General features: G+C 49.3%; 2 protein-coding genes across 2 annotated transcripts in view; one reads left to right on the top strand and one right to left on the bottom strand.

The window, feature by feature from the left end:
* krt8 (keratin 8) overlaps positions 1-19,422 on the bottom strand; it is a 28,649-nt gene extending 9,227 nt beyond the window's left edge. The window contains exons 1-5 of the mRNA XM_078431507.1: positions 18,997-19,422; positions 15,388-15,596; positions 7,222-7,282; positions 5,440-5,535; positions 651-815 (exon numbers count right to left, since the gene is read on the bottom strand). Of these exons, the coding sequence (XP_078287633.1) occupies positions 651-815; positions 5,440-5,535; positions 7,222-7,282; positions 15,388-15,596; positions 18,997-19,251 (786 nt within the window). The 5' untranslated portion in view covers positions 19,252-19,422. The remainder of the gene's footprint in view (positions 1-650; positions 816-5,439; positions 5,536-7,221; positions 7,283-15,387; positions 15,597-18,996) is intronic.
* Positions 19,423-19,603: 181 nt separating this feature from the next.
* On the top strand, positions 19,604-26,729 carry LOC144612035 (keratin, type I cytoskeletal 18-like). Its single transcript, XM_078431508.1, has 8 exons — positions 19,604-20,115; positions 21,962-22,044; positions 22,232-22,388; positions 23,754-23,918; positions 24,020-24,145; positions 25,108-25,328; positions 25,772-25,794; positions 26,548-26,729. The coding sequence occupies exons 1-8, from the start codon at positions 19,669-19,671 to the stop codon at positions 26,643-26,645; spliced, it is 1,320 nt and encodes a 439-aa protein (XP_078287634.1). The 5' UTR covers positions 19,604-19,668; the 3' UTR covers positions 26,646-26,729.
* The last annotated feature ends 675 nt before the right edge of the window (positions 26,730-27,404 follow it).

Raw genomic sequence — 27,404 nt, 5'->3', positions numbered from 1 at the left:
AGCGACACCCATTATTACCTCTTTAATAATTGACTCCAGCATCTTTCCCACCACTGATGTCAGGCTAACTGGTCTGTAATTCCCCGTTTTCTCCCTCGCTCCTTTCTTGAAAAGTGGGATAACATTAGCTATCCTCCAATCCACAGGAACTGATCCTGAATCTATTGAACATTGGAAAATGCTCACCAATGCGTCCACTATTTCTAGAGCCACCTCCCTGAGGACTCTGGGATGCAGACCATCAGGCCCAGGGGATTTATCATCCTTCAGTCCCATTAGTCTACCTAATACTATTTCTCGCCTAATGCAAATTTCGCCTAATGCAAGTTCCTCTACCCCCCCCCCCCCCCCCCCTAGATCCTCTGATCTATCAGATCCTCAGATCCTCTGAACTATCCTAGCTAATTCCTTCATCCAAATCATTAATATATATGGTAAACAGTTGCGGCCCCAACACCGAACCTTGCGGTACTCCACTCGCCACTGCCTGCCATTCTGAAAAGGTTCATTGGCTTTGGTGAATTGTCTCTGTTGTGTCGGATAGTTCTACTGGGTTGGTGCAGACTCAGCAGGCTGAGGGTTCTGTTTCTGCACTGTATCTCTAAAGTCTTAAAGGTCCTTACTGATTGTTAGCACAAGCCAACTCTTACCTTCATCTCACAGGTATACATGTTTTCTTGGCGCATTTTGTTCACCATCCCTTCATACTGAGCCCGGACATCACTGATGATGTGGCTCAGATCCAGGTTGCGGGAAGTGTCAACTTCCAGGGTGACAGCAGTGTTCTTAATCTGAGCTTGCAGTTCACGGATTTCCTGGGTGGCAAAACAAAGAGAGGTCGCTCAGCTACACAGTCTCTACGTCCTGTCTTAGCAGTTACAGCTATGGCTTCAACGGACACAATAAAAAGTCAATCATATTTGTATTGCACACATGCAAGAAATTATGTCAAGAAGATCAAACGGAAAAAAAATGATTTGAAAGTCATTTCACATAACAGGTGCTCTTTGCTGCTGCAATGTATTGACACTGATCACATGGAAACAGTTCATACCCATTGAATAGCTTACAGAGTGCAACATAACTGAGGCACCTCGCGTTTCCAGGGTGCTCCGGTTTCCTCCCACATCCCAAAGACGTGCGGGTTTGTAAGCTAATTGGTCCTCTGTAAATTGCCCTTAGTGTGTAGGGAGTGGATGAGAAAGCGGGATAACATAGAACTCGTGTGAACGGGGGGTCGGTGGGCCGAAGGGCCTGGTTCCACGCTGTGTCAAAAGCTAAAGCCTAACCACCATTTGCACTGGCTAAATAAATACAGCCATAGGGATGAATATGGACAGCTGCAATCCAGATCATCATGGACATGCTCATCATTAATGGTTTTGGCACTGAAGCAATGCTGATATAAAGGATGAGTCATGCTTAAGGGGTCTCACACAGCAAGTTACAGTCAGGCTATTCAGGGGAGACGTTGGGAGGCCCATGGACATTTGAAGGTCACATCTCCCAATGCCAACTGATGCCAGGTCAACTGTCAGCTACAAACCCAAGATTGATGGGGTTCCTCTTAACCCAAGGCATGAAAGGATACAGAGAAAGGGTGGGTACATGGAGTTCAGCAACGATCTCACAGAATGCAGGCAAGGCTCAGTGTCTTCCTCCTCTTACAGTGCTACAATATTCAGTTGCCAGTTCTTTAGGGGGAAAAAGAGCCACAAACTTTGCCCTATTCTCCATTCGGGAGACCGTTGGGTCAGTGTAGGGAGAAGTGGAAAAGTGCTACAAGTACAGGCATTCTCCTTCAGCCATGCGTCAAACACGCTTCGGCACGGTGGCGCAGCGGTAGAGTTGCTGCCTTACAGCGCCGGAGACCCGGGTACAATCCTGACCACGGGCACTGTCTGTACGGAGTTTGCACGTTCTTCCCCATGACCTGCGTGGGTTTTCACGTGATCTTCGGTTTTCTCCCACATGACAAAGACCTGCAGGTTTGTCGGTTTATTGGCTTGGTATGAATGTACAATTATTCCTCATGTGTGTAGGATGGTGTTAGTGTGCGGGGATCGCTGGTCGGAGCAGCCTGACTGGGCCGAAGGGCCTGTTTCCGCGCTGTATCTCTAAATAAGATTATTAAGGGGTTGGACACGTTAGAAAGATTATTAAGGGGTTGGACACGCTAGAGGCAGGAAACATGTTCCCAATGTTGGGGGATTCCAGAACCAGGGGCCACAGTTTAAGAATAAGGGGTAGGCCATTTAGAACGGAGATGAGGAAAAACCTTTTTCAGTCAGAGAGTTGTGAATCTGTGGAATTCTCTGCCTCAGAAGGCAGTGGAGGCCAATTCTTTGAATGCATTCAAGAGAGAGCTGGATAGAGCTCTTAAGGATAGCGGAGTCAGGGGGTATGGGGAGAAGGCAGGAACGGGGTACTGATTGAGAATGATCAGCCATGATCACATTGAATGGTGGTGCTTGCACGAAGGGCCGAATGGCCTCCTCCTGCACCTATTGTCTATAAACTAAACGTAGGGAGATTTCATTTGCTTCTGAATGTGTTCCATGTGACCTGGGACGTCTCAAACTGCCAAGTCTTCAGTTTCGTAGCATTACAGTTCTTTGAAAAGCCTCTGACACCAAGATCCACAACTTGCCCCTCAAACCTGCCGACTCCCCGCAACATGCTCTAAACTGCAACATCGCTGAAGGAAGGGTCTCGACCCGAATCGTCACTTATTTAACCTAACAAAAATATTTAATGTTTCAAATATTTAGCCCAACAAAAATGCATCTGTTAAACAGTATCAAGGTGCAAGGACCCACGAACATGTTCTGAGGTGCTCTTGGCAGGAAAACCTTCTACTTCTTGCCTCTGAAATCGAGTTTGGAGATGGCAGTGACTCTGGGAGATGAGACTGACAGCACGTTCATTCGTAGAAACAAAGAACTGCAGATGCTGCTGCACCAAAGATAGAGTAACTCAATAGACAATGGGTGCAGGAGGAGGCCATTCGGCCCTTCGAGCCTGTACGCACCGCCATTCAATGTGATCATGGCTGAACATTCTCAATCAGTACCCCGTTCCTGCCTTCTCCCCATACCCCCTGACTTCGCTATCCTTAAGAGCTCTATCCAGCTCTCTCTTGAATGCATTCAGAGAATTGGCCTCCACTGCCTTCTGAGGCAGAGAATTCCACAGATTCACAACTCTCTGACTGAAAAAGGTTTTTCCTCATCTCAGTTCTAAATGGCCTACCCCTTATTCTTAAACTGTGGCCCCTTGTTCTGGACTCCTCCAACATTGGGAACATGTTTCCTGCCTCAGGAAGGAACTGCAGATGCTGGTTTACATCGAAGATGGACACAAAATGTTGGAGTAACTCAGCAGGTCAGGCAACATCTCTGGTCTGAAGAAGGGTCCTGACCCAAAACGTCACCTATCAACATTCTCCAGAGATGCTGCCTGACCCGCTGAGTTACTCCAGCATTTTGTGTCCATCTTCGATGTAAACCAGCACCTGCAGTTCCTTCCTGCACATTGCATCACTGATGCTCTTGACACTGGCTGGAGATCGACTTCATCTCCTCACAGAGCCTCAGGCTTATGGACCCTACATTTGTCCTTCGTCTCCTTAGTTTGCAATCTCTCCTAATTCTTGCCGTGCACGTTTAACCAGAATCCTGTCTGTGAACTGTATAGGAAGGAACTGCAGGTGCTGGTTCACACCGAGGATAGACACAAAGTGCTGGAGCAACTCAGCGGGACAGGCAGCATCTCTGGAGAGAAGGGATGGGTGTCATTTCGGGTCGAGTCTGAAGCAGTGTCTCGGCACGAAACGTCACCCGTTCCTTCTCTCCCGAGATGCTGCCTGACCCACTGAGTTACACCAGCAATTTGTGTCTACCCTCAAATCCTCCTGTATCTTTGGTCCAAAACTTGAAATCATGCCACCTTGCGTTTGAAACTCCCCTCCGTCTAAACTCGGCGTGATTTGGCACATTTCTATCAAATCCCCAAGCTTCCTTACGCCAAAGATAACCTCCGCTTCTCCAGTCCAACATTATGGCTGAAGTGCCTCACCCTTGTAGCTCTCTAATCATCTCTCCTTTCCACCCTGAAGAAGGGTCCCCCCCAGCCGAAACATCACCTATCCATGTTCACCAGAGATAGAAACATAGAAAGTAGGTGCAGGAGTAGGCCATTCGGCCCTTCGAGCCTGCACCGCCATTCAATATGATCATGGCTGATCATCCAACTCAGTATCCCGTACCTCCCTTCTCTCCATACACCCTGACCCCTTTAGCCACAAGGGCCACATCTAACTCCCTCTTAAATATAGCCAATGAACTGGCCTCAACTACCTTCTGTGGTAGAGAATTCCACAGATTCACCACTCTGTGTGAAAAAAAACGTTCTCATCTCGGTCCTCAAAGACTTCCCCCTTATCCTTAAACTGTGACCCCTTGTTCTGGACTTCCCCAATAACGGGAACAATCTTCCTGCATCTAGCCTGTCCAACCCCTTAAGAATTTTGTAAGTTTCTATAAGATCCCCCCTCAATCTTCTAAATTCCAGCAAGTACAAGCCAAGTCTAGCCAGTCTTTCTTCATATGAAAGTCCTGCCATCCCAGGAATCAATCTGGTGAACCTTCTCTGTACTCCCTCTATGGCAAGAATGTCTTTCCTCAGATTAGGAGACCAAAACTGTACGCAATGCTCCAGGTGTGGTCTCACCAATGCCCTGTACTACTGCAGCAGAACCTCCCTGCTCCTACACTCAAATCCCCTCGCTATGAATGCCAACATACCATTGGCTTTCTTCACTGCCTGCTGCACCTGCATGCCTACTTTCAATGACTGGTGTACCACGACACCCAGGTCTCGTTGCATCTCCCCTTCGCCTAATCGGCCACCATTCAGATAATAATGCTGCCCGATCTGCTGAGTTACTCCTGCACTTTGTGTCTTTTTTTTTGTAAAACGACCATCTGCGGTTCTTTGTCGCTCCACCTTTCCACCTTGCTTGCTTTGTCCAGCCTGGATTCACCCAGCTCACCAGAAAAACCTTCAACATCCAGAACAGTATGGCCGATTGCATTGAGATAGCAGGATTAAGATAAAGACATGTTTCTTCCATTAGAGAGCCAAGAATCACTGCAATTTCCTGTTTTGGGTGGAAGGAGGGAAATGAGGCGAATTCATTTGAGAGATTCAGGCTGAGTTAGACATACTACTTGGTTTCGGGATATATGAGGAATAAGTAGGATTAGTCGGGTTTGGGTGAAAAATGGGGTAAACTGTGAAAAAGTCCATTCACCTCCCGATGCTCCCTGTGAGAGATCAGGGCCTTACTGTAGCTACTGTACTCTCCTAAACCAACACCAGAGTTCTTCATGCCAACTCTCCACACCTTTCCATTACGCAAGCCAATATGGTCGTTACCTCGTCAAAAATCTCCTTCAGGAAGTTGATTTCATCGGTAAGGCTCTCGAGCTTTGTCTCCAGCTCCACCTTGTTGAGATAGCTCTCGTCAACATCCTGCAAGGAGAAGGAAGGGACAAGCGTGAGGTGTGTAGAGACATGGAAAATAGGTGGAGTAGGCCATTCAGCCCCCTCGAGCCAGCACCGGGTCAAGATCTCTGTTTGTCAAACAGTGGAAATCTCGCCTGGCTCTTTGTCCACTGCTGTCATGCCACCTAGTGTTTCTCATCGAGATGCCTCGCTGTTCAAGCGACAGGCCCCCCGCTGGAACCCTTCAAACCAAGCTTACCCTCGGCCATCCACTGGGGTAGGTGGGTGCATATCTTGCCGGGCCACCCGCATTTGGTGCCAGCAAAGAGAATCCAAGCATGTGTAAAGTGGGTGTCACGGTGGCACAGCGGTAGAGCTGCTGCCTCACGGCGCCAGAGACCCGGGTTCCATCCTAACTACGGGTGCTGTCTCTACGTAGTTTGTACGTGCTCCCCGTGACCATGTGGGTTTTCCTCCCACACTCCACTCGGTAAAATTGTCCCTGGCCTAGTGTGGGGGAAAGTGCTTGTGTGCAGTGTGATCGCTGGCCGGCATGGACTCGGCGGGCTGAAGGGCCTGTTGCCGCACTGCATCTCTCAACGAAACCAACAAACTAACATGTAGTGAAGGAAAATAACTGCAGATGCTGGTACAAATCGAAGGCATTTATTCACAAAATGCTGGAGTAACTCAGACTGAAGAAGGGTCTCGACCCGAAACGTCACCCATTCCTTCTCTCCCGAGATGCTGCCTGACCTGCTGAGTTACTCCAGCATTTTGTCAACAAACTAACATGGCCACTTTGCCAAAGTACAGGAAAAGGCTGGTGATTAGGTACACTGGTCAATGACAACAGAGAAGAAAAAAACAATGGTGGCAATTTGAAATGGCAGTCCGACCCTCCCACCCTCCCACCACAAGGTAGGAATTCACTAGAATTTAGAAGGATGAGAGGGGATCTTATACAAACATATAAAATTCTTAAGAGATTGGACAGGCTAGATGCAGGAAACATGCTCCCAATGTTGAGGGAGTCCAGAACCAGAGGTCACAGTTTAAGAACAAGGGGTAGGCCACTTAGGGATGAGATGAGGGGAAACCTTTTCACCCAGAGAGTTGTGAATCTGTGGAATTCTCTGCCACAGAAGGCAGTGGAGGCCGATTCACTGGATGTTTTGACAAGAGAGTTAGATATAGCTCTTAGGGCGAACAGAATCAAGGGGTATGGGGAGAAAGCAGGAATGGGGTACTTATTTTGGACGATCAGCCATGATAATGAATGGCGGTGCTGGCTCGAGGGGCCGAACGGCCAGCTGTCACACCTATTTTCTATGTAACTCAGGGATGAAGTCCCAGGCATTTCCCACTTCACTTGGAAGAGATTACTTTATTTTAATTTTTTTAGCGATACACTGAGCCCGCACCAGCCAACGATCCCCGCACATTAGCGCTCTCCGACACACACTAGGGACACACTGTGTGTCAATTTATACCAATTCAATGAAACTACACGTTTTTGGAGTGTGGGAGGAAACCGAAGATCCCGGAGAAAACCCACGCAGGTCACGGAGAGAACGTACAAACTCCGTACAGACGGCGCCCGTGGTCAGGATGGAACCCGGGTCTCCGGCGCTGTAAGGTAGCAACTCTACCGCTGTGCCACCGTAGCTTCCCCCTCTCCCCAAATGGGATTGGCTTTTCACACAGACTCACCTTCTTGATCATGACAAATTCATTCTCTTTCTCTGTGCGCATGTTAATCTCATCTTCATACCTGCAGAACAACATCAAATGCTGGAATTAACGATGTTAGGTACAAGCCGCGTGCAGAATGTCCACAGAAGCTGATTATGAGAGGCATAGATAGGGTATAGGAAAATAACTGCAGACGCTGGTACAAATCGAAGGTATTTATTCACAAAATGCTGGAGTAACTCAGCAGGTCAGGCAGCATCTCAGGACAATAGACAATAGAGTCGAGGCCCTTCTTCAGACTGATGTCGGGGGGGCGGGACAAAGGGAGGATATAGGTGGAGACAGGAAGATAGAGGGAGATCTGGGAAGGAGGAGGGGAAGAGAGGGACAGAGTAGGGATAGATAGGGTAGACAGTCAGAACCTTTTGTTCACAGGGTGGAAATGTCAAAGACAAGATGGCGGAGCTTGAAGCTGAAAAGGGGCAAAGTTTAAAGGAGGTGTGTTTGAGGGGCAGTTTCTTTTTATACACAGAGTGGTGAATGCCTGGGAATACACTGCCAGGAATGGTAGTGTAGGCAGGGATGATAGTGGTGTTTAAAAGGCTTTAAGATGAGCACAGGGATATGTAGGGAATGGAGGAATATGGATCATGTACACAGGCGGAGGAGATTAGTTTCACTTGGCACTATGTTCGGCACACACATTGTGGGCTGAAGGGCCTGTACCTGTACTGCACTGTTGTATGTTCCATGATCACCTCAAGAACACTTTTTCAATTAAAAAAAAAAACAGCCCAGAATTGTTTTAAACACAACTTCCACGCGACACTGTATCAGAAGGAACTGCAGGTGCTGGTTTAAACCGAAGATAGACACAAATAGCTGGAGTAACTCAGCGGGACAGGCAGCATCTCGGGAGAGAAGGAATGGGTGATTTCGGGTCAAGACTCTTCTTCAGACTGGTTAGGGATAAGGGAGTCCTTACCTTCCACCCCATCAGCCATTGCATACAGTACATAATACACTGACATTTCTGCCACCTCCAACAGGATCCCACCACGAGCCACATTTTCCCATTTCCGCCTTCCCCAGAGACAGTTCCCTCTGCAACTCCCTGGTTAACTCATCCCTTCCCACCCAAACCACCCCCTCCCCAGATACCTTGGCAGAAGATGCAACACCTGTCCCTATACCGCCTCCCTCGACTCTGTCCAGGGACCCTGACAATCCCTTCAGATTAGGCAGTGGTTCGCTTGCACCTCCTCCAACCTCGTCTACTGTTTCCATCGTTCAACATGCGGACTCCTATGTATCGGCGAGTCCAAACGCAGACTGGGCGATCATTTCATTGAACACTTTCGCTCAGCCCGCCCGAACCTATCTGATCTCCCAGTTGATAAACATTTTAATTCTCCTTCCCATTCCCACACAGACCAGTCTGAAGAAGGGTCTCGACCCGAAACGTCACCCATTCCTTCTCTCCAGAGATGCTGCCTGTCCCGCTGAGTTACTCCAGCATTTTGTGTCTGTCTTCCACACGACACTGTTCGGTAAAATAGCGTGCTTCTGGTATTAAAATGATTTATGCAGAATGTTGAATATTTACGACTTACAAACTGACTTTTTAAACCCAGCCTGTCCAACAGATTCAGAAGTTTTTGTTTCCAGTATTGAACACGGGCTCCTCGGAGACAGATTGAAGTGCTGATAGCCCTCGTTGTAACAGGCCATGGTGAGGGCGGGAGAATAGTGTGCGGACATAAGGGAATGGAGCAGAATTAGGCCATTCAGCCCATCAAGTCAACTCCGCCATTCAATCATGGCTGATCTATCTCTCCCTCCTAACCCCATTCTCCTGCCTTCTCCCCATAACCCCTGACACCCGGACTCATCAAGAATCTGTCAATCTCTGCCTTGAAAACATCCACTGACTTGTGGCCTCCACAGCCGCCTGTGGCAAAGAATCCCACAGATTCACCACCCTCTGGCTAAAGAAATTCCTCCTCATCTCCTTCCTAAAGTTAGAGTCTCTCCCCATTGAGTTATGTTGAAAAGCGGGTGTTGGATAAACTGATGCCCTGTGGTTCAAGGGACACACCAGCCTGAAGAAGGGTCCCGAGCCGCCTCGTCACCTGTCCATTTCCCTCCACAGATGCTGCCTGACCGGCTGAGTTTGTCCAGCTCTTCACCCAGTGTTTATCTTGTGCACAGTGTTTCCATTCCAGAAGGGACTTACTTTGTGTCAACCGTCAATGGGGCCGTGACAGTTTGCCTTAAGGGCATATGTGGTGACACAGAATTCCTTCAGCTTATTACCATACAATAGCCCCTGGTGTCAAGTGGATGTGTGCGCAGAACGGGCCGGTACAGGATCAAGCAACCTGCCAAGAAACCTTCACCAGATTGATCCCTGGGATGGCAGGACTTTCATATGAAGAAAGACTGGATAGACTCGGCTTGCACTCGCTGGAATTTAGAAGATCGAGGGGGGATCTTATAGAAACGTACAAAATTCTTAAGGGGTTGGACAGGCTAGATGCAGGAAGATTGTTCCCAATGTTGGGGAAGTCCAGAACAAGGGGTCACAGTTTAAGGATAAGGGGGAAGTCTTTTAGGACCGAGATGAGAAAGTTTTTTTTCACACGGAGAGTGGTGAATCTGTGGAATTCTTTGCCACAGAAGGTAGTTGAGGCCAGTTCATTGGCTATATTTAAGAGGGAGTTAGATGTGGCTCTTGTGGCTAAAGGGATCAGGGGGTATGGAGAGAAGGCAGGCACAGGTACAGGATACAGGTACAGGGCGGCACGGTAGCGCAGCGGTAGAGTTGCTGCTTTACAGCGAATGCAGCGCCGGAGACTCAGGTTCGATCCTGACTACGGGTGCTGCACTGTAAGGAGTTTGTACGTTCTCCCCGTGACCTGCGTGGGTTTTCTCCGAGATCTTCGGTTTCCTCCCACACTCCAAAGACGTACAGGTATGTAGGTAAATTGGCTGGGTAAATGTAAAAATTGTCCCTAGTGGGTGTAGGATAATGTTAATGTACAGGGATCACTGGGCGGCACGGACTTGGAGGGCCGAAAAGGCCTGTTTCCGGCTGTATATATATGATATGATATGATACTGAGTTGGATGATCAGCCATGATCATATTGAATGGCGGTGCAGGCTCGAAGGGCCGAATGGCCTACTCCTGCACCTATTTTCTATGTTTCTATGCCCAGTCAGTCAATACTCACTGGCAAGACACATGCATGAAGGATGCCACTTGACCAAGTGTCAGGGACAAGAGCTACACTCCAGTATGAGCCACTGCTTTCAAGGGCAGAGAAGCTTATCCTTGAAAGTGGCGTTGCACTTAGAGAGGGTGGTCAAAAAGGCTTTCATCAGTCAGAGTATTGAGTATAGAAGATAGACACAAAAAGCTGGAGTAACTCAGCAGGACAGGCAGCATCTCTGGAGAGAAGGAATGGGTGACGTTTCAGGTCAAGTCCCTTCTGAGTATAGAAGTTGGGGGTGTCATGTTGCAGTTATGCACTGTAAGACGTTGCTGAGGCCACATTTAGAGTGTTAAGTGTTCAGTTTTGGGCGCCGTGTTATAGAAAACAAAGGGTGGTGGGTGTATGGAACGAGCTGCCAGAGGAGGTAGTTGAGGCTGGGACTATTGCAACGTTGAATAAACATTTAGACAGGTACCTGGATAGCACACGTTCAGAGGGCAATGGGGCAAACGCACACAGGTGGAACTAGTGTGGATGGGACATGTTGGGCAGTGTGGGCAAGTTGACTCTAAGGGTAGACACAAAATGGTGGTTGATGGTCTAAAACATACACTGCCCAGTCCATCACGGGTACTGACCTCCCCACCATCGAAGGGATCCACAGGAGTCCAGAACAAGAGGCCACAGTTTAAGAATAAGGGGTAGGCCATTTAGAACTGAGATGAGGAAAAACTTTTTCAGTCAGAGAGTAGTGAATCTGCGGAATTCTCTGCCTCAGAAGGCAGTGGAGGCCAATTTTCTGAATGCATTCAAGAGAGAGCTAGATAGAGCTCTTAAGAACAGCAGAGTCAGGGGGTACGGGGAGAAGGCAGGAACGGGGTACTGATTGAGAATGATCAGCCATGATCTCATTGAATGGCGGTGCGTACAGTCTCGAAGGGCCGAATGGCCTCCTCCTGCACCTATTGTCTATTGAGTCACTGCCTCAAAAAGGCAGCCACGTCAAACACCCCACTCCACCTTGGTCACCCTGAAAATGTTGCCCCTCTGGTTCCTATTAAATCTTCCCCCCCCCCCCCCACCTTAAACCCATGGTTCTTGATTTCCCTACCCTGGGTAAAGACTGTGTATTGTCACTGTCTATTCCCCTCATGACCTTGTAACACAGCCCTACAACATGGAACAGGACCATTCAACCCATCCTCCCGTTGGTTCAACCTGGCCATACATTTCTTTTGTTCCAGCTCTTTCCCCTCACACCTACATTTTCCCCCTTTGCACCACGACCCAATTCACCGATGGCGGAGTAGGCTTGACGGGCTGAATGGCCTTATCCTGCTCCGAGATTGGAAGTCCTTATTAAACATTCCTGTACGCCCGTGAATTTCCTGGATGAAGAACAACTCGCTACTGGGGAAACAAAATCCTCACCTTTCCCCTGCCTCCTTTAACAGAAATAACCGGGCGGATTTGTGGTTTAGATTTGGCACACAAGACCTCCTGGGTGGCAAAATCAATTGTGCATCTAAAGCCATCAATGGATCAGCTTACAACACGCCTCTGCACTCAAGTTAATTACCTATTAATTACCTATTTTGTTTTACCTGCAAAGTACGTCCGTCCGCGCCCGGGCGGCGCTAGAGAGGGAACACGCGCTGCCCACGGGCACCCTGGGGGGGGGGGGGGGGGGGGGGGGGGGGGTGAAATACATCCTTGGCAAGGATGGGGAAATAGTTGCATAATAATTTATTGTTTGTCTTGTATTATGGTGGTGGGTTCTGTTTTGGTTTTATTGTATTGAACATATTATTTTAATATTTGAATACATATTCCTGATTGTGTGCCGCCCATTGTGTAGAATTTACCTGTGGGTCTACTAATCCCGAGTGGGCCTGCCGCAGTATTGCACAGGAGATCCAACGCCTCGCCCTTTGTGGGCCACACGAGCGGCAAGGGTGCTTGGTTTCAGGATAGGCGTGAACACCACGGAATAAGAGGCGAGTGAACGTATGGACGCTGAGAATGTCTGAAGAGTTGTTGCCCTGTTTTAGTTTTGTACAGGTGATTTTTATTATGAACTAGACGACCCGTGGGGTTCCCGTTGTGACGCCAGCGGGCTCAAAATGGCGATCTCATCTTGTATATATGTATGTATATATGTGTGTGTATATATCTGTGTATATATATATATATATATATATATATATCTGTGTATATATATAAATACACATATGTATGTTCCCGAAATACAGCCAAAACAGTACACGACAGCGCAACAATTTGAACGAAACTTGATACTGCACAATGCAGGAGAATGGTGAGTAAGGTAGGCCTAAAATTGTTGCGCTATCATGTATCGTTTTGGCTGTATTTCAGGAACATACATATCTATATACAAGATGAGAGTTTTGGTTATCTATAGATAAAGTTTATTTTTGGAAATGATAAACAAAAATTCTGCTGATAGACAATAGGTGCAGGAGGAGGCCATTCGGCCCTTCGAATGTGATCGTGGGCCAAAGGCAGGCAGGTGGGACTCATGTAGATGGGGCATGTCGCTCGGTGTGGGCGTAGGGCCAGAAGGCCAGTTTCCGCGCTGTATCACTCTATGATTGTGACTATCTTCCAGCAAAGTGCCAGTGTTCCAGGAACATCTTCCCCCCCCCCCCCCCAAAGCTTTGCGAGAGGCGAGATTCACCCAGCGCTGAAATGGTTCGATACCACACTGCTGAACAGTGGAGACAGCTGAATGCAGCCATCTTATTTTAAGACAAGAGCTACCCTTGCTTTGAAGACCAGGTTACCTGCAGCAGCAACGGGAATAACCTGGCAATGCGTTCACACATTTATTATTCCTATTTCATTGCGAGATTTTCAGCCAAAATTCTACACCCAAATGGGTGAAATTTATACACGCCAAGCACTCCACGGTCTGTTTCGGCCAGGTATGCAGGAGACTAGAAACATCAGTGGACATTTTTTAAGGCAGAGATAGATAGATTCTTGATTAGGGCAGGTGTCAGGGGTTATGGGGAGAAGGCAGGAGAATGGGATTAGATCAGCCATGATTGGATGGCAGAGTAGACTTGATGGGCCGAATGGCCTAATTCTGCTCCTATGTCGTATGTTGAAAGGCTGGAGCGATTGGGCTTGTATACACTGGAATTTAGAAGGATGAGGGGGGGATCTTATTGAAACATACAAGATAATGAGGGGATTGGACACATTAGAGACAGGAAACATGTTCCCAATGTTGGGGGAGTCCAGAACAAGGGGCCACAGTTTAAGAATAAGGGGTAGGCCATTTAGAACGGAGATGAGGAAGAACTTTTTCAGTCAGAGAGTGGTGAAGGTGTGGAATTCTCTGCCTCAGAAGGCAGTGGAGGCCAGTTCGTTGGATGCTTTCAAGAGAGAGCTGGATAGAGCTCTTAAGGATAGCGGAGTGAGGGGGTATGGGGAGAAGGCAGGAACGGGGTACTGATTGAGAGTGATCAGCCATGATCGCATTGAATGGCGGTGCTGGCTCGAAGGGCTGAATGGCCTACTCCTGCACCTATTGTCTATTCCTTATGACCTTATTTATGACTACAGAGAGTGGTGGACACTGTCCAGTCCATCACGGGTACTGACCTCCCCACCATCGAAGGGATCTACAGGAGTCGCTGCCTCAAAAAGGCAGCCAGCATCATCAGAGACCCACACTCTTATTTCACCCCTGCCGTCGGGAAGACGGTACAGGAGCCTGAAAACTGTACCGCCCAGGTTCAGGAACAGCTTCTTCCCAACAGCCATCAGGTTATTAAACACCACCCAACACAGACCTCAGCAACGGACCTCTATGGACTTCAGTTTTTACTTTGCACTAGTATTGTGGTTATTAATTTATACTTTGTCTGTTTGTTTATTATATATTAGCTGCGTGTATTGTTTTTACAGGCACGTTCTGCTGCTGCAAGTAAGAATTTCATTGTTCCCTTGTTGATACATTTGACAAATAAACACTTGACGTTTAAGTCATTATGTGTAAAATTAGGCTGACCACTGCCAACCTCTCTGGCTCATCGCATGATACAGGCTGGACACTGGCCCATCGGCCCAACATGCCCACACCGGCCAACATGCCCCAACCACACTAGTCCCACCCGCCTGCATTTTGCCTGTCTCCCTCTAAACCTGTCCTATCCATGTACCTGTCTAATTGTTTCTTAAACGGTGGAAGAGTCCCAGCCTCAAACTACCTCCCCCGGCAGCTCGTTCCATACACCCATGAAAAAGTTACCCCTAAGATTCACAAGGTCATAAGTGACAGGAACAGAATACGTTCATTCGGCCCATCGTCTACTCCACCATTCAATCATGGCTGATGCATCTCTCCCTCCTAACCCCATTTCTCCTGCCTTCTCCCCATAACCCCTGACACCCGTACTAATCAAAAATCTAGCAAATCTCCTGCCTTAAAACATCCATTGATTTGGCCACCACAGCCGTCTGTGGCATTGAATTGCATAGATTCAATAGACAATAGGTGCAGGAGGAGGCCATTCGGCCCTTCGAGCCTGTATGTACCACCATTCAATGTGATCATGGCTGATCATTCTCAATCAGTACCCCGTTCCTGCCTTCTCCCCATACCCCCTGACTCCGCTATCCTTAAGAGCTCTATCCAGCTCTCTCTTGAAAGCATCCAGAGAATTGGCCTCCACTGCCTTCTGAGGCAGAGAATTCCACAGATTCACAACTGACTGAAAAAGTTTTTCCTCATTTCGTTTCTAAATGGCTGACCCCTTATTCTTAAACCGTGGCCCCTTGTTCTGGACTCCCCCAACATTGGGAACATGTTTCCTGCCTCTAACGTGTCCAACCCCTTAATAATCTTATACGTTTCGATAAGATCCCCTCTCATCCTTCTAAATGCCCAATATTCACCACCCTATTATGGAGGCAGCTTTGGAATTTGGACCACGTACTTTGTCTTGTAGTCTTCCACCAAGCCCTGCACGTTGTCCAGTTCGACTCCCAGGCGCATCTTCTCCTGGGCCAGCTCGTCTATCTGCAGCTTGAGGTTGCTGGCGTAACCTTGGTACAAGTTGTCGATGTTGGACGTGCGGGACCCTTTCTCCTGCAGCAAATGCCAGTGAGTCTCCAGCTGCTTGTTGCGTTGCTCCAGCGCCCGCACCTGAAACACAGACCAGCAAGCTTGGGCAAGATGGACGCTAAAATGCCGGAATGACTCAGCAGGACAGGCAGCATCTCCGGAGAGAAGGGAGTGGGTCGAGCCCCTTCTTCAGACCCGAGAGTCAGCGGGGAGGGAGACACAAAGATACGGAAGGGGTGATAATCAACCACTGTCTCCTCGCCCCATGTTTACGGTTCGACGTGAAGCGGTGGAGAACGAATAAGGTATATTAGACAGACACAAAATGCCGGAGTAACTCAGCGGGACAGGCAGCATCTCCGGAGAGAAGGAGTGGTTTCGGGTTGAGGCCCTTCTTCAGACTGAAAGTACGGGAAGAGGGAAACGAGAGATCTAACCGGCGATATAGAACAAATGCCACAGACGGCAGTGGAGGCCAAGTCAGTGGAGGCCAAGTCAGTGGAAGCCAAGTTAAGGCAGAGGTAGATAGATTCTTGATTATTGCAGGTGTCGGGGGTTATGGGGAGAAGGCAGGAGAATGGGGTTAGGAGGGAGAGATAGATCAGCCGTGATTGAATGGCGGAGTCAACTTGATGGGCCGAATGGCCTAATTCTGCTCCAACCACTCATGAATGAAATATATGCAAAAAGGTAAGGATGATCACAGAAACAGGCCATTGTTGGCTGTGGGGAGGCACTGAAACTCAACAGAACGACAATGAAACTAGTACAGCGACAAGGATGGGGGCAGGGATAAAGAGACAGGGGATGCAAGGATGACTTGAAGCTAGAGAAATCAAAGTTCATACCGCTGGGCTGTAAGCTGCCCAATCAGAATACAAGGGGTGTTCCCCCAACACGAGTAAGATCAGCACTGTCGCCAGGGTAACCCACTCACCAAACTTTTATATCCTAACACTCAATCTAATACAAGATAGAGATTAACCCTTGTGCCTTTGTGGCATACCGCGTTTCAAATAAACATGCCTCCGTTGAACTATGTCAATGTAGGCAGCCAACATTTCGGTTTTATAGAAAGCATATGCAAAAATTGTGCATTAAATTGCTAATGACCCCAATTAAAGCAAAACAGCAGAACCCTGAGCAAAACGCAAATTAGTGGGGTGTTCAGTTTGAAGAAGGGTCTCGACCTACCTATGTTCTCTGCAGATGTTGCCTGACCCGCTGAGTTACTCCAGCACTCTGTGAAACGTCGCCTATCCATGTTCTCCACAGATGCTGCCTGACCCGCTGAGTTACTCCAGCACTCAGTGAAACGTCACCTATCCATGTTCTCCACAGATGCTGCCTGACCCGCTGAGTTACTCCAGCACTCTGTGAAACGTCACCTATCCATGTTCTCTAGAGATGCCGAGTTACTCCAGCACTCTGTGCCCTTTGCAAGTGTTGGAGGAACTCAGCGGGACACGAGTTTCAGGGTCGGGGTTCAGTCTGAAGAAGGGTGCAGACACCAAACGTCGCCTGCCCATTCCTCTCCATCGACGCTGCCTGACCCGCTGAGTTCCTCCAGCACTTTGTGTTTTCAGTAGGCTTGTGTGGACGCTGTAACGTGTTGGGTTTTTTTTTAATTCAGGGAATGAGACTTCAAAAAAAACCCCCAAAAAAACCGGAACGTAACTAGATTCAAGCCAAACAAAGCAATAGCATTTTGAGTGCAAATCACAATGGGTCCCGATGTGACTTTGTCTAATCCCGATAATCGCCGCCTACAAACCTACACGATGAATTATTGGGCCACACTCACCTCTGGAATCGGCAAGAGGGTACAGGAGCCTGAAAACTACAACGTCCAACAAAAGCTTTCCCCTCACAAACAAGCTATTAAACCACCAGACAGACACAAAATGCTGGAGTAACTCAGCGGGTCAGGCAACATCGCTGGAGAGAAGGAATGGGTGACGTTTCGGGTCGAGACCCTTCTTCAGACTGTTAAACGCTACAAGACTGATTAAACATTACATCCTCCAAAATAAACTCTGAACTACATAGACTTGAGGGCGTTGTTTTTTGTCTTTGTTTGTAAGCATATACTGAACTTTTTTGTTTATTGTTCACTGGAATTTAGAAGGATGAGAGGGGGACCTTATAGAAAAAATGTTAAATTCTTAAGGGATTGGACAGGCTAGATGCAGGAAACATGTTCCCCGATGTTTGGGAGTCCAGAACCAGGGGCCACACACAGTTTAAGAATAAGGAGTCGGCGATTTAGGACTGAGATGAGAAAAAGCTTTTTCCACCCAGAGAGTTGCGAGTCTATGGAATTCTCTGCCACAGAAGGCAGTGGAGGCCAATTCATTCACTGGATGTTTTCAAGGAAGAGTGAGATTTAGCTCTTAGGGCTAACGGAATCAAGGGATATGGGGGGAAAAAAAGCAGGAACGGGGTACTGATTGAGAATGATCACGGTGAATGGTGGTATAAGAAAATAACTGCAGATGCTGGTACAAATCGAAGGTATTTATTCACAAAATGCTGGAGTAACTCGACAGGTCAGGCAGCATCTCGGGAGAGAAGACCTCAGTCTGAAGAAGGGTCTCGACCCGAAACGTCGCCCATTCCTTCTCTCCCGAGATGCTGCCTGACCTGCTGAGTTACTCCAGCATTTTGTGAATAAATACGGTGAATGGCGGTGCTGGCTCGAAGGGCCGAATGGCCTCCTCCGGCACCTATTGTCTATTGTCCAATTCACTGGAAGTTTTCAAGAGAGAGTTAGATTTAGCTGTTAGGGCTAACGGAACCAAGGGGTACGGGGAAAAAGCAGGAACGGGGGTACTGATTGTGGATGATCACATTGAATGGCGGTGCTGGCTCGAAGGGCTGAATGGCCTCCTGCGTCTATTGTCTATTGTCCAATTCACTGGAAGTTTAAGAGAGAGTTAGATTTAGCTGTTAGGGCTAACGGAATCAAGGGATATGGGGGAAAAAAAGCAGGAACGGGGGTACTGATTGTGGATGATCACATTGAATGGCGGTGCTGGCTCGAAGGGCTGAATGGCCTCCTCCTGCACTTATTGTCTATTGTCCAATTCACTGGAAGTTTAAGAGAGAGTTAGATTTAGCTGTTAGGGCTAACGGAATCAAGGGGTATGGGGAGAAACGCATGAACTGATTGTGCCGAGTTACTCCAGCATTTTGTGAAATAAATACCTTCGATTTGTACCAGCATCTGCAGTTATTTCCTTACACTTCTGATTGTGGATGATCAGCCATGATCAATCATGTTGAATGGCGGTATTTATTCACAAAATGCTGGAGTAACTCAGCAGGTCGGGCAGCATCTCAGGAGAGAAGGAATGGGTCGAGACCCTTCTTCAGGCTGATGGTGCTGGCTCGAAGGACCAAATGGCCAACTCCTGCACCAATTTCTCTACGTTTCTCTCTATTTCCCCCCTCCCCACCCACCCCACTTTTTGTTTCTTACCTTGTCGATGAAGCAGGCGAACTGGTCATTCAGCCCTTTGATCTGCTCCTTCTCCTGGTTGCGGAGCTCTTGGAAAGCCTGGCCGTCCTCGAAGTGCGGCACCTCCAGCGACAGGGGCTTGTAGCCGAGCCGCGGCGCCGCCGCCGAGGTCAGGTAGCCGGCGGAGCGCACCGAGCTGGCCCGCTGCATCGCCGAGCCCGGGGTGTAGGACTGGCTGCTGAATCTCTTGGTGTGGTACAAGTTGCGGCCGGCCATGTCAACGCAGTAGTAGGAGGAGGAGGAGGAGAAGAAGACGGTCAGGTGGGAAGAGGAGGAGAAAAAAAAACTCTCGCGAAGAAAAGAAGAAGAGAGGAGGAGGAGAACAAAGTTGTTTGTACAAACACTTGTTCCGTTTGCTGGCTGAGCTGTGTGCAAACTAACTCTTCGCCCGAGGGGACTGCGCTCCCGTTAGCCGGGACAGGTATTTATTCATTGGGCTCAGGTTGAGTCACAGGCTGTCCGCCACCAGTCATTGGATATGGCTCTTGCCCAATCGCCCAGGGGCCGATGGGTATATAAAGCTGACCAACTCGCTGGCCGCTTGCTTGTTGTTCTTGCTCTGCTCTGCTCTGCGTTGCTCTCATTCGCTCTCATTCTCTCTCCTTCTCTCGCTCCCGACCCACCCGCTCCGAGATGAACAGAACAAGATACTCCTCAATGTCGTCCTACGGTGGTCCGGCCTACAGCCAGTCGGTGCGGAGGTCAATGCCCCTGCAGTCCAGCGCCAGCAGCGTCAGCGGCTCCAGCTCTCGCCTGGCCGCCAGCCGGGTGTCCGGCTCCCTCCACCGCAGCGGCGGGATGGGCATGGCTGGTGGGATGGGCATGGCTAGTGGCATGGGCATGGCTGGTGGCATGGGCATGGCTGGTGGCATGGGCACGAGCATCGGGGCCGTCTCCAACCAGAAGGAGACCATGACCGATCTGAACGACCGCCTGGCCACCTACCTGGACAAAGTGCGCAACCTGGAAAGCGCTAACGCCACGCTGGAGCTGCAAATCCAGGAGCACATGGACGCCCGGGCACCGAGTAGCCGCGATCTCAGCGTCTACGACAACCCCTTGAACGATCTGCGTAAAGAGGTAGGTAGCAAGGAACTGCAGATGCTGCTTTAAGCTGAAGAGAGACGCAGAATGCTGGAGTCACTCAGCGGGACAGGCAGACTTTTGTTCATAGAGTTTATGGATTACATGTGTATAGATTATTATATAGATGACATGTTTGTAACATCAGTCTCGACCCGTTCCTTCTCTCCCGAGATGCTGCCTGACCCGCTGAGTGACTCCAGCATTCTGTGAAATAAATACCTTCGATTTGTACCAGCATCTGCAGTTATTTTCTTACGTTACATGTTTATAGATTATTATAGAGTTAAACATAAACGTTACTAACAATCGCAGGCAGCAATTAAGAACATAGATGTGTAGGAAGGAACTGCAGATGCTGGTTTACACCGAAGATAGACACAGAATTACAATACAATACAATACAAACTTTATTGTCATTGTGCAGTGTACAAGTACAGAATACTGGAGTAACTCAGCGTCTCTCAATCTCTCTCTCGCTTTCTTAGGGTGGGGGAGGGAGGGAGAGAGAGAGAGAGAGAGAGAGAGAGAGAGAGAGAGAGAGAGAGAGAGAGAGAGAAAAGGAACGGGTGATGTTTTGGGTCGAGACCCTTCTTCACACTGATGTCTGGCAGAGGTGGGTACAGAGATAAGGAGGTGCCAGGTGTGAAAACGGGACAAGGGGGATGGCGATCAAGGAGCATGTAGGATAGATCGTTGTTAGCTGGGAGACGTTAACACGAGGAAACCGCGAACAGGAGGTGTGTATGGTGCCCTCTACCCCAGTGTGGGCGAGGCAGGGTAGAGGGACATGCACCCTAGGGGGTTTGCCAGCGATGTTGACTGGGTTAACACATTAATGACTTGGATGAAGGGGTTAAAAGTACCATTAGCAAATTTGCAGATGATACAAAGCTGGGTGGCAGTGTGAGCTGTGAGGAAGATGCTATGAGGTTGCAGGGTGACTTGGACAGGTGGTGTGAGTGGGCGGATGCATGGCAGATGCAGTTTAATGTGGATAAGTGTGAGGTTATCCACGATGGTGGTAAGAATAGGAAGGCAGATTATTATCTGAATGGTGTCAAGTTAGGAAAATAAGATGTACAACGAGATCTGGGTGTCCTAGTGCATCAGTCACTGAAAGGAAGCATGCAGGTACAGCAGGCAGTGAAGAAAGCCAATGGAATGTTGGCCTTCATATCGAGGGGAGTTGAGTATAGGAGCAAAGAGGTCCTTCTGCAGTTGTACAGGGCCCTAGTGAGGCCGCACCTGGAGTACTGTGCGCAGTTTTGGTCTCCAAATTTGAGGACGGATATTCTTGCTATTGCAGCGTAGGTTTACTAGGTTAATTCCCGGAATGGCGGGACTGTCGTATGTTGAAAGACTGGAGCGACTAGGCTTGTATACACTGGAATTTAGAAGGATGAGAGGGAATCTTATCGAAACATATAAGATTATTAAGGGGTTGGACACGTTAGAGGCAGGAAACATGTTCCCAATGTCGGGGGAGTCCAGAACCAGGGGCCACAGTTTAAGAATAAGGGGTCGGCCATTTAGAACGGAGATGAGGAAAAACTTTTCAGTCAGAGAGTTGTGAATCTGTGGCATTCTCTGCCTCAGAAGGCAGTGGAGGCCAATTCTCTGAATGCATTCAAGAGAGAGCTAGATAGAGCTCTTAAGGATAGCGGAGTCAGGGGGTATGGGGAGAAGGCAGGAACGGGGTACTGATTGAGAATGATCAGCCATGATCACATTGAATGGCGGTGCTGGCTCGAAGGGCCGAATGGCCTCCTCCTGCACCTATTGTCTATTGGTACGCCAGATGCCAACTGCTCTGACACAGGTCTGCTTGAAACCCCTCCAGGTCTTTGATATGACTGTGGACAACGCACGCATGATCCTGCAGATCGACAATGCCCGGCTAGCAGCTGACGACTTCAGAGTCAAGTGAGTGTGTCTCCATGCACCGCATCTCTCTCCCCATCTCCCTCCCCCCACCCTTGCCTATTTTATCCTTGCGTGCCGGAGGAACTCTCTCGCTCACACACTCTTTCCCCCCCCCCCTCTCTCTCTCTCTCTCTCTCTCTCTCTCTCTCTAACTCTCCCCCCCCCCCACCCCTCACTACCTGTGCAGGTGGGAGTCGGAGCTGACCATCAGGCAGTCTGTGGAGAACGACATCAATGGTCTGCGCAAAGTAATCGACGACACCAACATTGGCCGCCTGCAACTGGAGACCGAGATCGAGTCCATGAAAGAGGAGCTGGTCTACATCAGGAAGAACCATGACGAGGTGGGCTCCACACTGGCGACAGAGTGTGACGGGGGTGGGGGTGGGGGAGTGTGGGTTGGTTGGAGGGAGGGTAGAGGGTGGAGGAGGGAGCCCCTCACTGGACAGGGATCTGCAGCTTGGAGTTGTACCGCCAGCAAGTGATGTGGAATATTGGCAATCACAAAAAGCCAGAGTAACTCAGCGGGTCAGGCAGCATCTCTGGAATGGGTCGAGATGTTTTCAAGAGAGAGTTAGATCTTGAAACAGGCGATCGGTGGTATCTTTCAGTCCAATCAGTCTGTGTTAAAGTGGACGTAAAGAGTGGTGGCAAGTGTGATCTTTAGATTTTTTTAGATTTAGAGATACAGCGCGGAAACAGGCCCTTCGGCCCACTGGGTCCGCGCCGCCCAGCGATCCCCGCACACTAACACTATCCTACACACACTAGGGACAATTTTTTTATTTTTAACATATTACCCAGTCAATTAACCTACATACCTGTACGTCTTTGGAGTGTGGGAGGAAACCGAAGATCTCGGAGAAAACCCACGCAGGTCACGGGGAGAACGTACAAACTCCGTACGGACGGCGCCCGTAGGCAGAATCGATCCTGAGTCTCCGGCGCTGCATTCGCTGTAAGGCAGCAACTCTACCGCTGCGCCACCGTGCCACTGTTCTCAGGGCTAAAGGAATCAAGGGGTATGGGGAGAAAGCAGGAACGGGGTACCGATTGTGGACGATCAGCCACGATCACATTGAATGGCGGTGCTGGCTCGAATGGCCGACACCTGCACCTATGTCTCTGTTTCACCAGATTGATTCCTGGGATGGCAGGACTTTCATATGAAGAAAGACTGGATAGACTCGGCTTGTACTCACTGGAATTTAGAAGATTGAGGGGGGATCTTATAGAAACTTACAAAATTCTTAAGGGGTTGGACAGGCTAGATGCAGGAAGATTGTTCCCGATGTTGGGGAAGTCCAGAACAAGGGGTCACAGTTTAAGGATAAGGGGGAAGTCTTTTAGGACCGAGATGAGAACGTTTTTTTTCACACAGAGAGTGGTGAATCTGTGGAATTCTCTGCCACAGAAGGTAGTTGAGGCCAGTTCATTGGCTATATTTAAGAGGGAGTTAGATGTGGCCCTTGTGGCTAAAGGGATCAGGGGGTATGGAGGGAAGGCAGGTACGGGATACTGAGTTGGATGATCAGCCATGATCATATTGAATGGCGGTGCGTACAGGCTCGAAGTTCCGAATGGCCTACTCCTGCACCTATTTTCTATGTTTCTGCTGTAGCTACTCCTTTTGCCCAGAGATGCTGCCTGAGCCGCTGAGTTACTACAGCTATAAGTGGTGTGGAAACATGTGTGCTTTGTTCCCACAGGAGGTGAAGGCCCTGCGTTCACAGGTCAGCGACTCGACCGTGCAGGTTGAGGTGGATTCTCCCCGCGGCCCAGACATGACCAAGATCATTGCCGAGATCAGGGACCAGTACGAGAAAGTCGCTCTGAAAAACAAGGAGGACTCCGATAATTGGTTCAAGACCCAGGCAAGTCAACCGCTTAGCCCCCCCGCGCAAGGTTAAGTCGCCTCCGCCTCGTACCGCCTGGGCACGCTCATGGAAATTGCTTCCGATGCTTCTCATTGCAGATGGATTCCTACACGGTCGAGGTGCAGCAGAACAACGAGGATCTGGATGGAGCCAAGGGCCAAATGGGTGACCTGCGTCGCCAGCTCCAGACTCTGGACGTTGAACTGCACAGCCTTTTCAGCGTGGTGAGAACTCCGAATGTCTAGTGGCTACCTTGTTCTGATACTCTCAGCTGCTTTAGAACATAGAGCAGCACAACACAGGAACAGGCCCTTCGACCCACAATGTCTGTACCAAACCATGCCAAGTTAGAACATAGAACAGTATAGCACTGGAACAGGCCCTTCAGCCCACAATGTCTGTGCCAAACATTATGCCCAGTTAGAACGTAGAACAGTACAGGAACAGGCCCTTCGGCCCACAGTGTCTGTACCAAACTATGCCAAGTTAGAACGCAGAATATGGAACAGTACAGGAACAGGCCCTTCGGCCCACAGTGTCTGTACCAAACTATGCCAAGTTAGAACGTAGAATATGGAACAGTACAGCCGACCAGCGATCACCCTGTATGCTAGTTCTATCCGACACACTAGAGGAATTTACCATTTTACGGAAGCCAATTAAACTACAAACCTGCATGTCTTTAGAGCGTGATTGAGATGAGGAAAAACCTCTTCACCCAGAGAGTTGTGAATCTGTGGAATTCTCTGCCGCAGAAGGCAGTGGAGGCCGATTCACTGGATGTTTTCAAGAGAGAGTTAGATTTAGCTCTTGGGGGCTAACGGAATCAAGGGATATCGGGGAGGGGGGTGGGGGGGTATGGGGAGAGGGCAGGAACGGGGTATGATTCTGGATGATCAGCCATGATCATATTGAATGGCGGCGCTGGCTCGAAGGGCCGAATGGCCTCCTCCTGCACCTATTGTCTGTGTTTCTATTAAACCTTCCCCCTCGTGCCTATGATTTCAAGTGTTGGAACTTTCCACACTGGGGAACAAGGTTCCGACTGCCTTCTCTGTCCCCCCCCCCCCCCTCCTCCCCCCCTTCATTCTGTACAGATGTCATGAATCGCCCAGGGAGAATTGGGTTCCAAGTCTGGCACAAGATTATTATTTTTTTAAATACATATATATTTTAACAATTGCAGAAAGGCTCGCTGGAGGGCACGCTGAGAGATACCGAGCAGAGATATGAGATGGAGCTGCAGCAATTAAATGCGTTGATCGCTGCGCTGGAGTCCGACCTGATGCAGGTCCACTCTGAGATGCAATCCCACGCTAAGGACTACGAGCAACTCCTGAACATAAAGATGAAGCTGGAGGCGGAAATCGCAACGTACAGGCGTTTGCTGGATGGCGAAGATATCAGGTAGGCTGGGCCGTGAACTCCACGTCCGAACGGTGACCTTCGACTGCAGCCCCAACCCCACCTTTACTTTAGACTTCAGGCGCAAACAGGCCCTTCAGAGATAGGGCGCGCAAACAGGCCGATCACAGATCGCCCCGTACACTAGCCCTATCCACCACACACCGGGAGCAATTCTACGACCGGCAGAGGCTTAATTGACCCGCACGTCTTTGGAGTGTGGGAGGAAACCGGAGCACCCAGAGAAAGCCCACGGGGAGAACGTGCAAAGTCCGCACAGACAGCGCCCGTGGTCAGAGTTGAACCCGAGTCTCTGGCGCTGTGAGGCGGCAACTTTACCGCTGCGCTGCCCTGTTCTAACACCTTTATTCTGTTTGCATGCGTATGTATAATTGCTGTGGGCAGATTGAACTCACTGACGTTTGTTTTTCCCCTTGTTTTAACAGTGGACTTGTTGAATCTACAAAAGGTGAGACCATCTGATTGCCTTCAGGAACTTTGAGAGTATCATTGTATTTAGGGACCAAGGGCAGGCAAGTGGGACTAGGGTAGCTGGGACATTGTTGGCCGGTGTGGGCGAGTTGGGCCGAAGGGCCTGTTTCCACACTATCAATCTATGACTCTCTGTATACATGAGCTGACTGTGCCTGATCATGTTAGCAGTGTCCTTTTGTTGAGGTACCAGCATTTCCCTGTGTGTGTGAATGTCTCTCTCCCTTTCTCCCTTTCTCCCTTTCTCCCTTTCTCCCTTTCTCCCTTTCTCCCTTTCTCCCTTTCTCCCTTTCTCCCTTTCTCCCTTTCTCCGTCTCTCCGTCTCTCCGTCTCTCTGTCTGTCTCTCTCTCTGGGGGGTAACCTTTTCACACAGAGGGTGGCGGGTGTGTGGAACGAGCTGCCAGAGGAGGTAGTTGAGGCTGGGACTATCCCAACGTTTAAGAAACAGTTAGACAGGTACATGGATGGGACAGGTTTGGAGGGATGTGGACCAAGCGCGGGCAGGTGGGACTAGTGTAGATGGGACATTGTTGGCTGGTGTGGGCAAGATGGGCCGAAGGGCCTGTTTCCATGCTGTATCACTCTGGATACTGGACTCTAGGTAAGGCCCATCCTTGTGGAACCTGCCTGGTTTAAGTTCCATTGGTGTGAATGGGATGAGGATTCAACTGAGGGGTGTGGCATGGATACAGGCGTGTTGCACGGGCATTAATTTCACTGCATTTACAGGCGCTTCATCGCGCACCATCAAGGCGACCATGACCACCACCCAGAAGCTGGTCGATGGCAAGGTGGTGGCTGAGAACGAGCTGGTCGTCATCAAGTGACGGCCGCCAAGCCGCGCTCCGCCCCTTCACACCTGGCCATTCGCAGTGTATCCATCCGCCTTTTGTAACCCGGCTGAATAAAGATATGGCTTAACTTTCACACTTCTCTCGTGTCCCTTCAATACAAAGAAAAGGGGGGAAATAGTCCCGGCGAATGCAAGTGAACGGTGAAGTCGCAAATGAGCAGCTTTCCGTTTGTACAACTGGTTTAGCTTCAGCTTTATTAGTGCCACGCGTACAATAATAAACGATAATTGGCAATGCAATAATAAATAACAATACAACCATTGGCGCCGAGGGACTCCATTCCTTGGAGCGCAGGAGGATGACGGGGTGATCTTATAGAGGCGTACTAAATCATGAGAGGAATAGATCGGGTAGACGCACAGAGTCTCTTGCCCGGAGTAGGGGAATCGAGGACCAGAGGACACCGGTTCAAGGTGAACGGGGAAAAGATCTAGTCTGAGGGGGTAACCTTTCCACACAGAAGGTGGTGGGTGTATGGAACGAGCTGCTGGAGGAGGTAGTTGAGGCTGGGACTATCCCAACGTTTAAGAAACAGACAGGTACATGGATAGGACGGGTTTGGAGGGATATGGGCCAAACGCAGGCAGGTGGGACTGCCTGTGTAGATGGGACATGTTGGGCTGGTGTGGGCAAGTGTATTGCTGTATCACTCTGACTCTATCATGCACAGTGCAGAGTTTCGGTTTTCATGTTACCCAAACTGATCACCAGCACCTCATCTATTGTATCCGC

Source organism: Rhinoraja longicauda, chromosome 42 (genome assembly GCF_053455715.1).
Source record: "Rhinoraja longicauda isolate Sanriku21f chromosome 42, sRhiLon1.1, whole genome shotgun sequence".
Classification (NCBI taxonomy): Eukaryota; Metazoa; Chordata; class Chondrichthyes; order Rajiformes; family Arhynchobatidae; genus Rhinoraja; species Rhinoraja longicauda.
Note: the sequence above shows the minus strand (reverse complement) of the source record. Positions and strands in the feature narration are given on the sequence as shown.

What these genes read in the sequence shown, in the direction of transcription:
- LOC144612035 (XM_078431508.1), top strand. Translation starts at nt 19,669, where the DNA reads ATGAACAGAACAAGATACTCCTCAATGTCGTCCTACGGTGGTCCGGCC. An exon ending in TCAGGAAGAACCATGACGAG is followed by an intron (nt 22,389 to 23,753) that starts GTGGGCTCCACA and finishes TTGTTCCCACAG; the next exon opens with GAGGTGAAGGCCCTGCGTTC. An exon ending in ACTTGTTGAATCTACAAAAG is followed by an intron (nt 25,795 to 26,547) that starts GTGAGACCATCT and finishes CTGCATTTACAG; the next exon opens with GCGCTTCATCGCGCACCATC.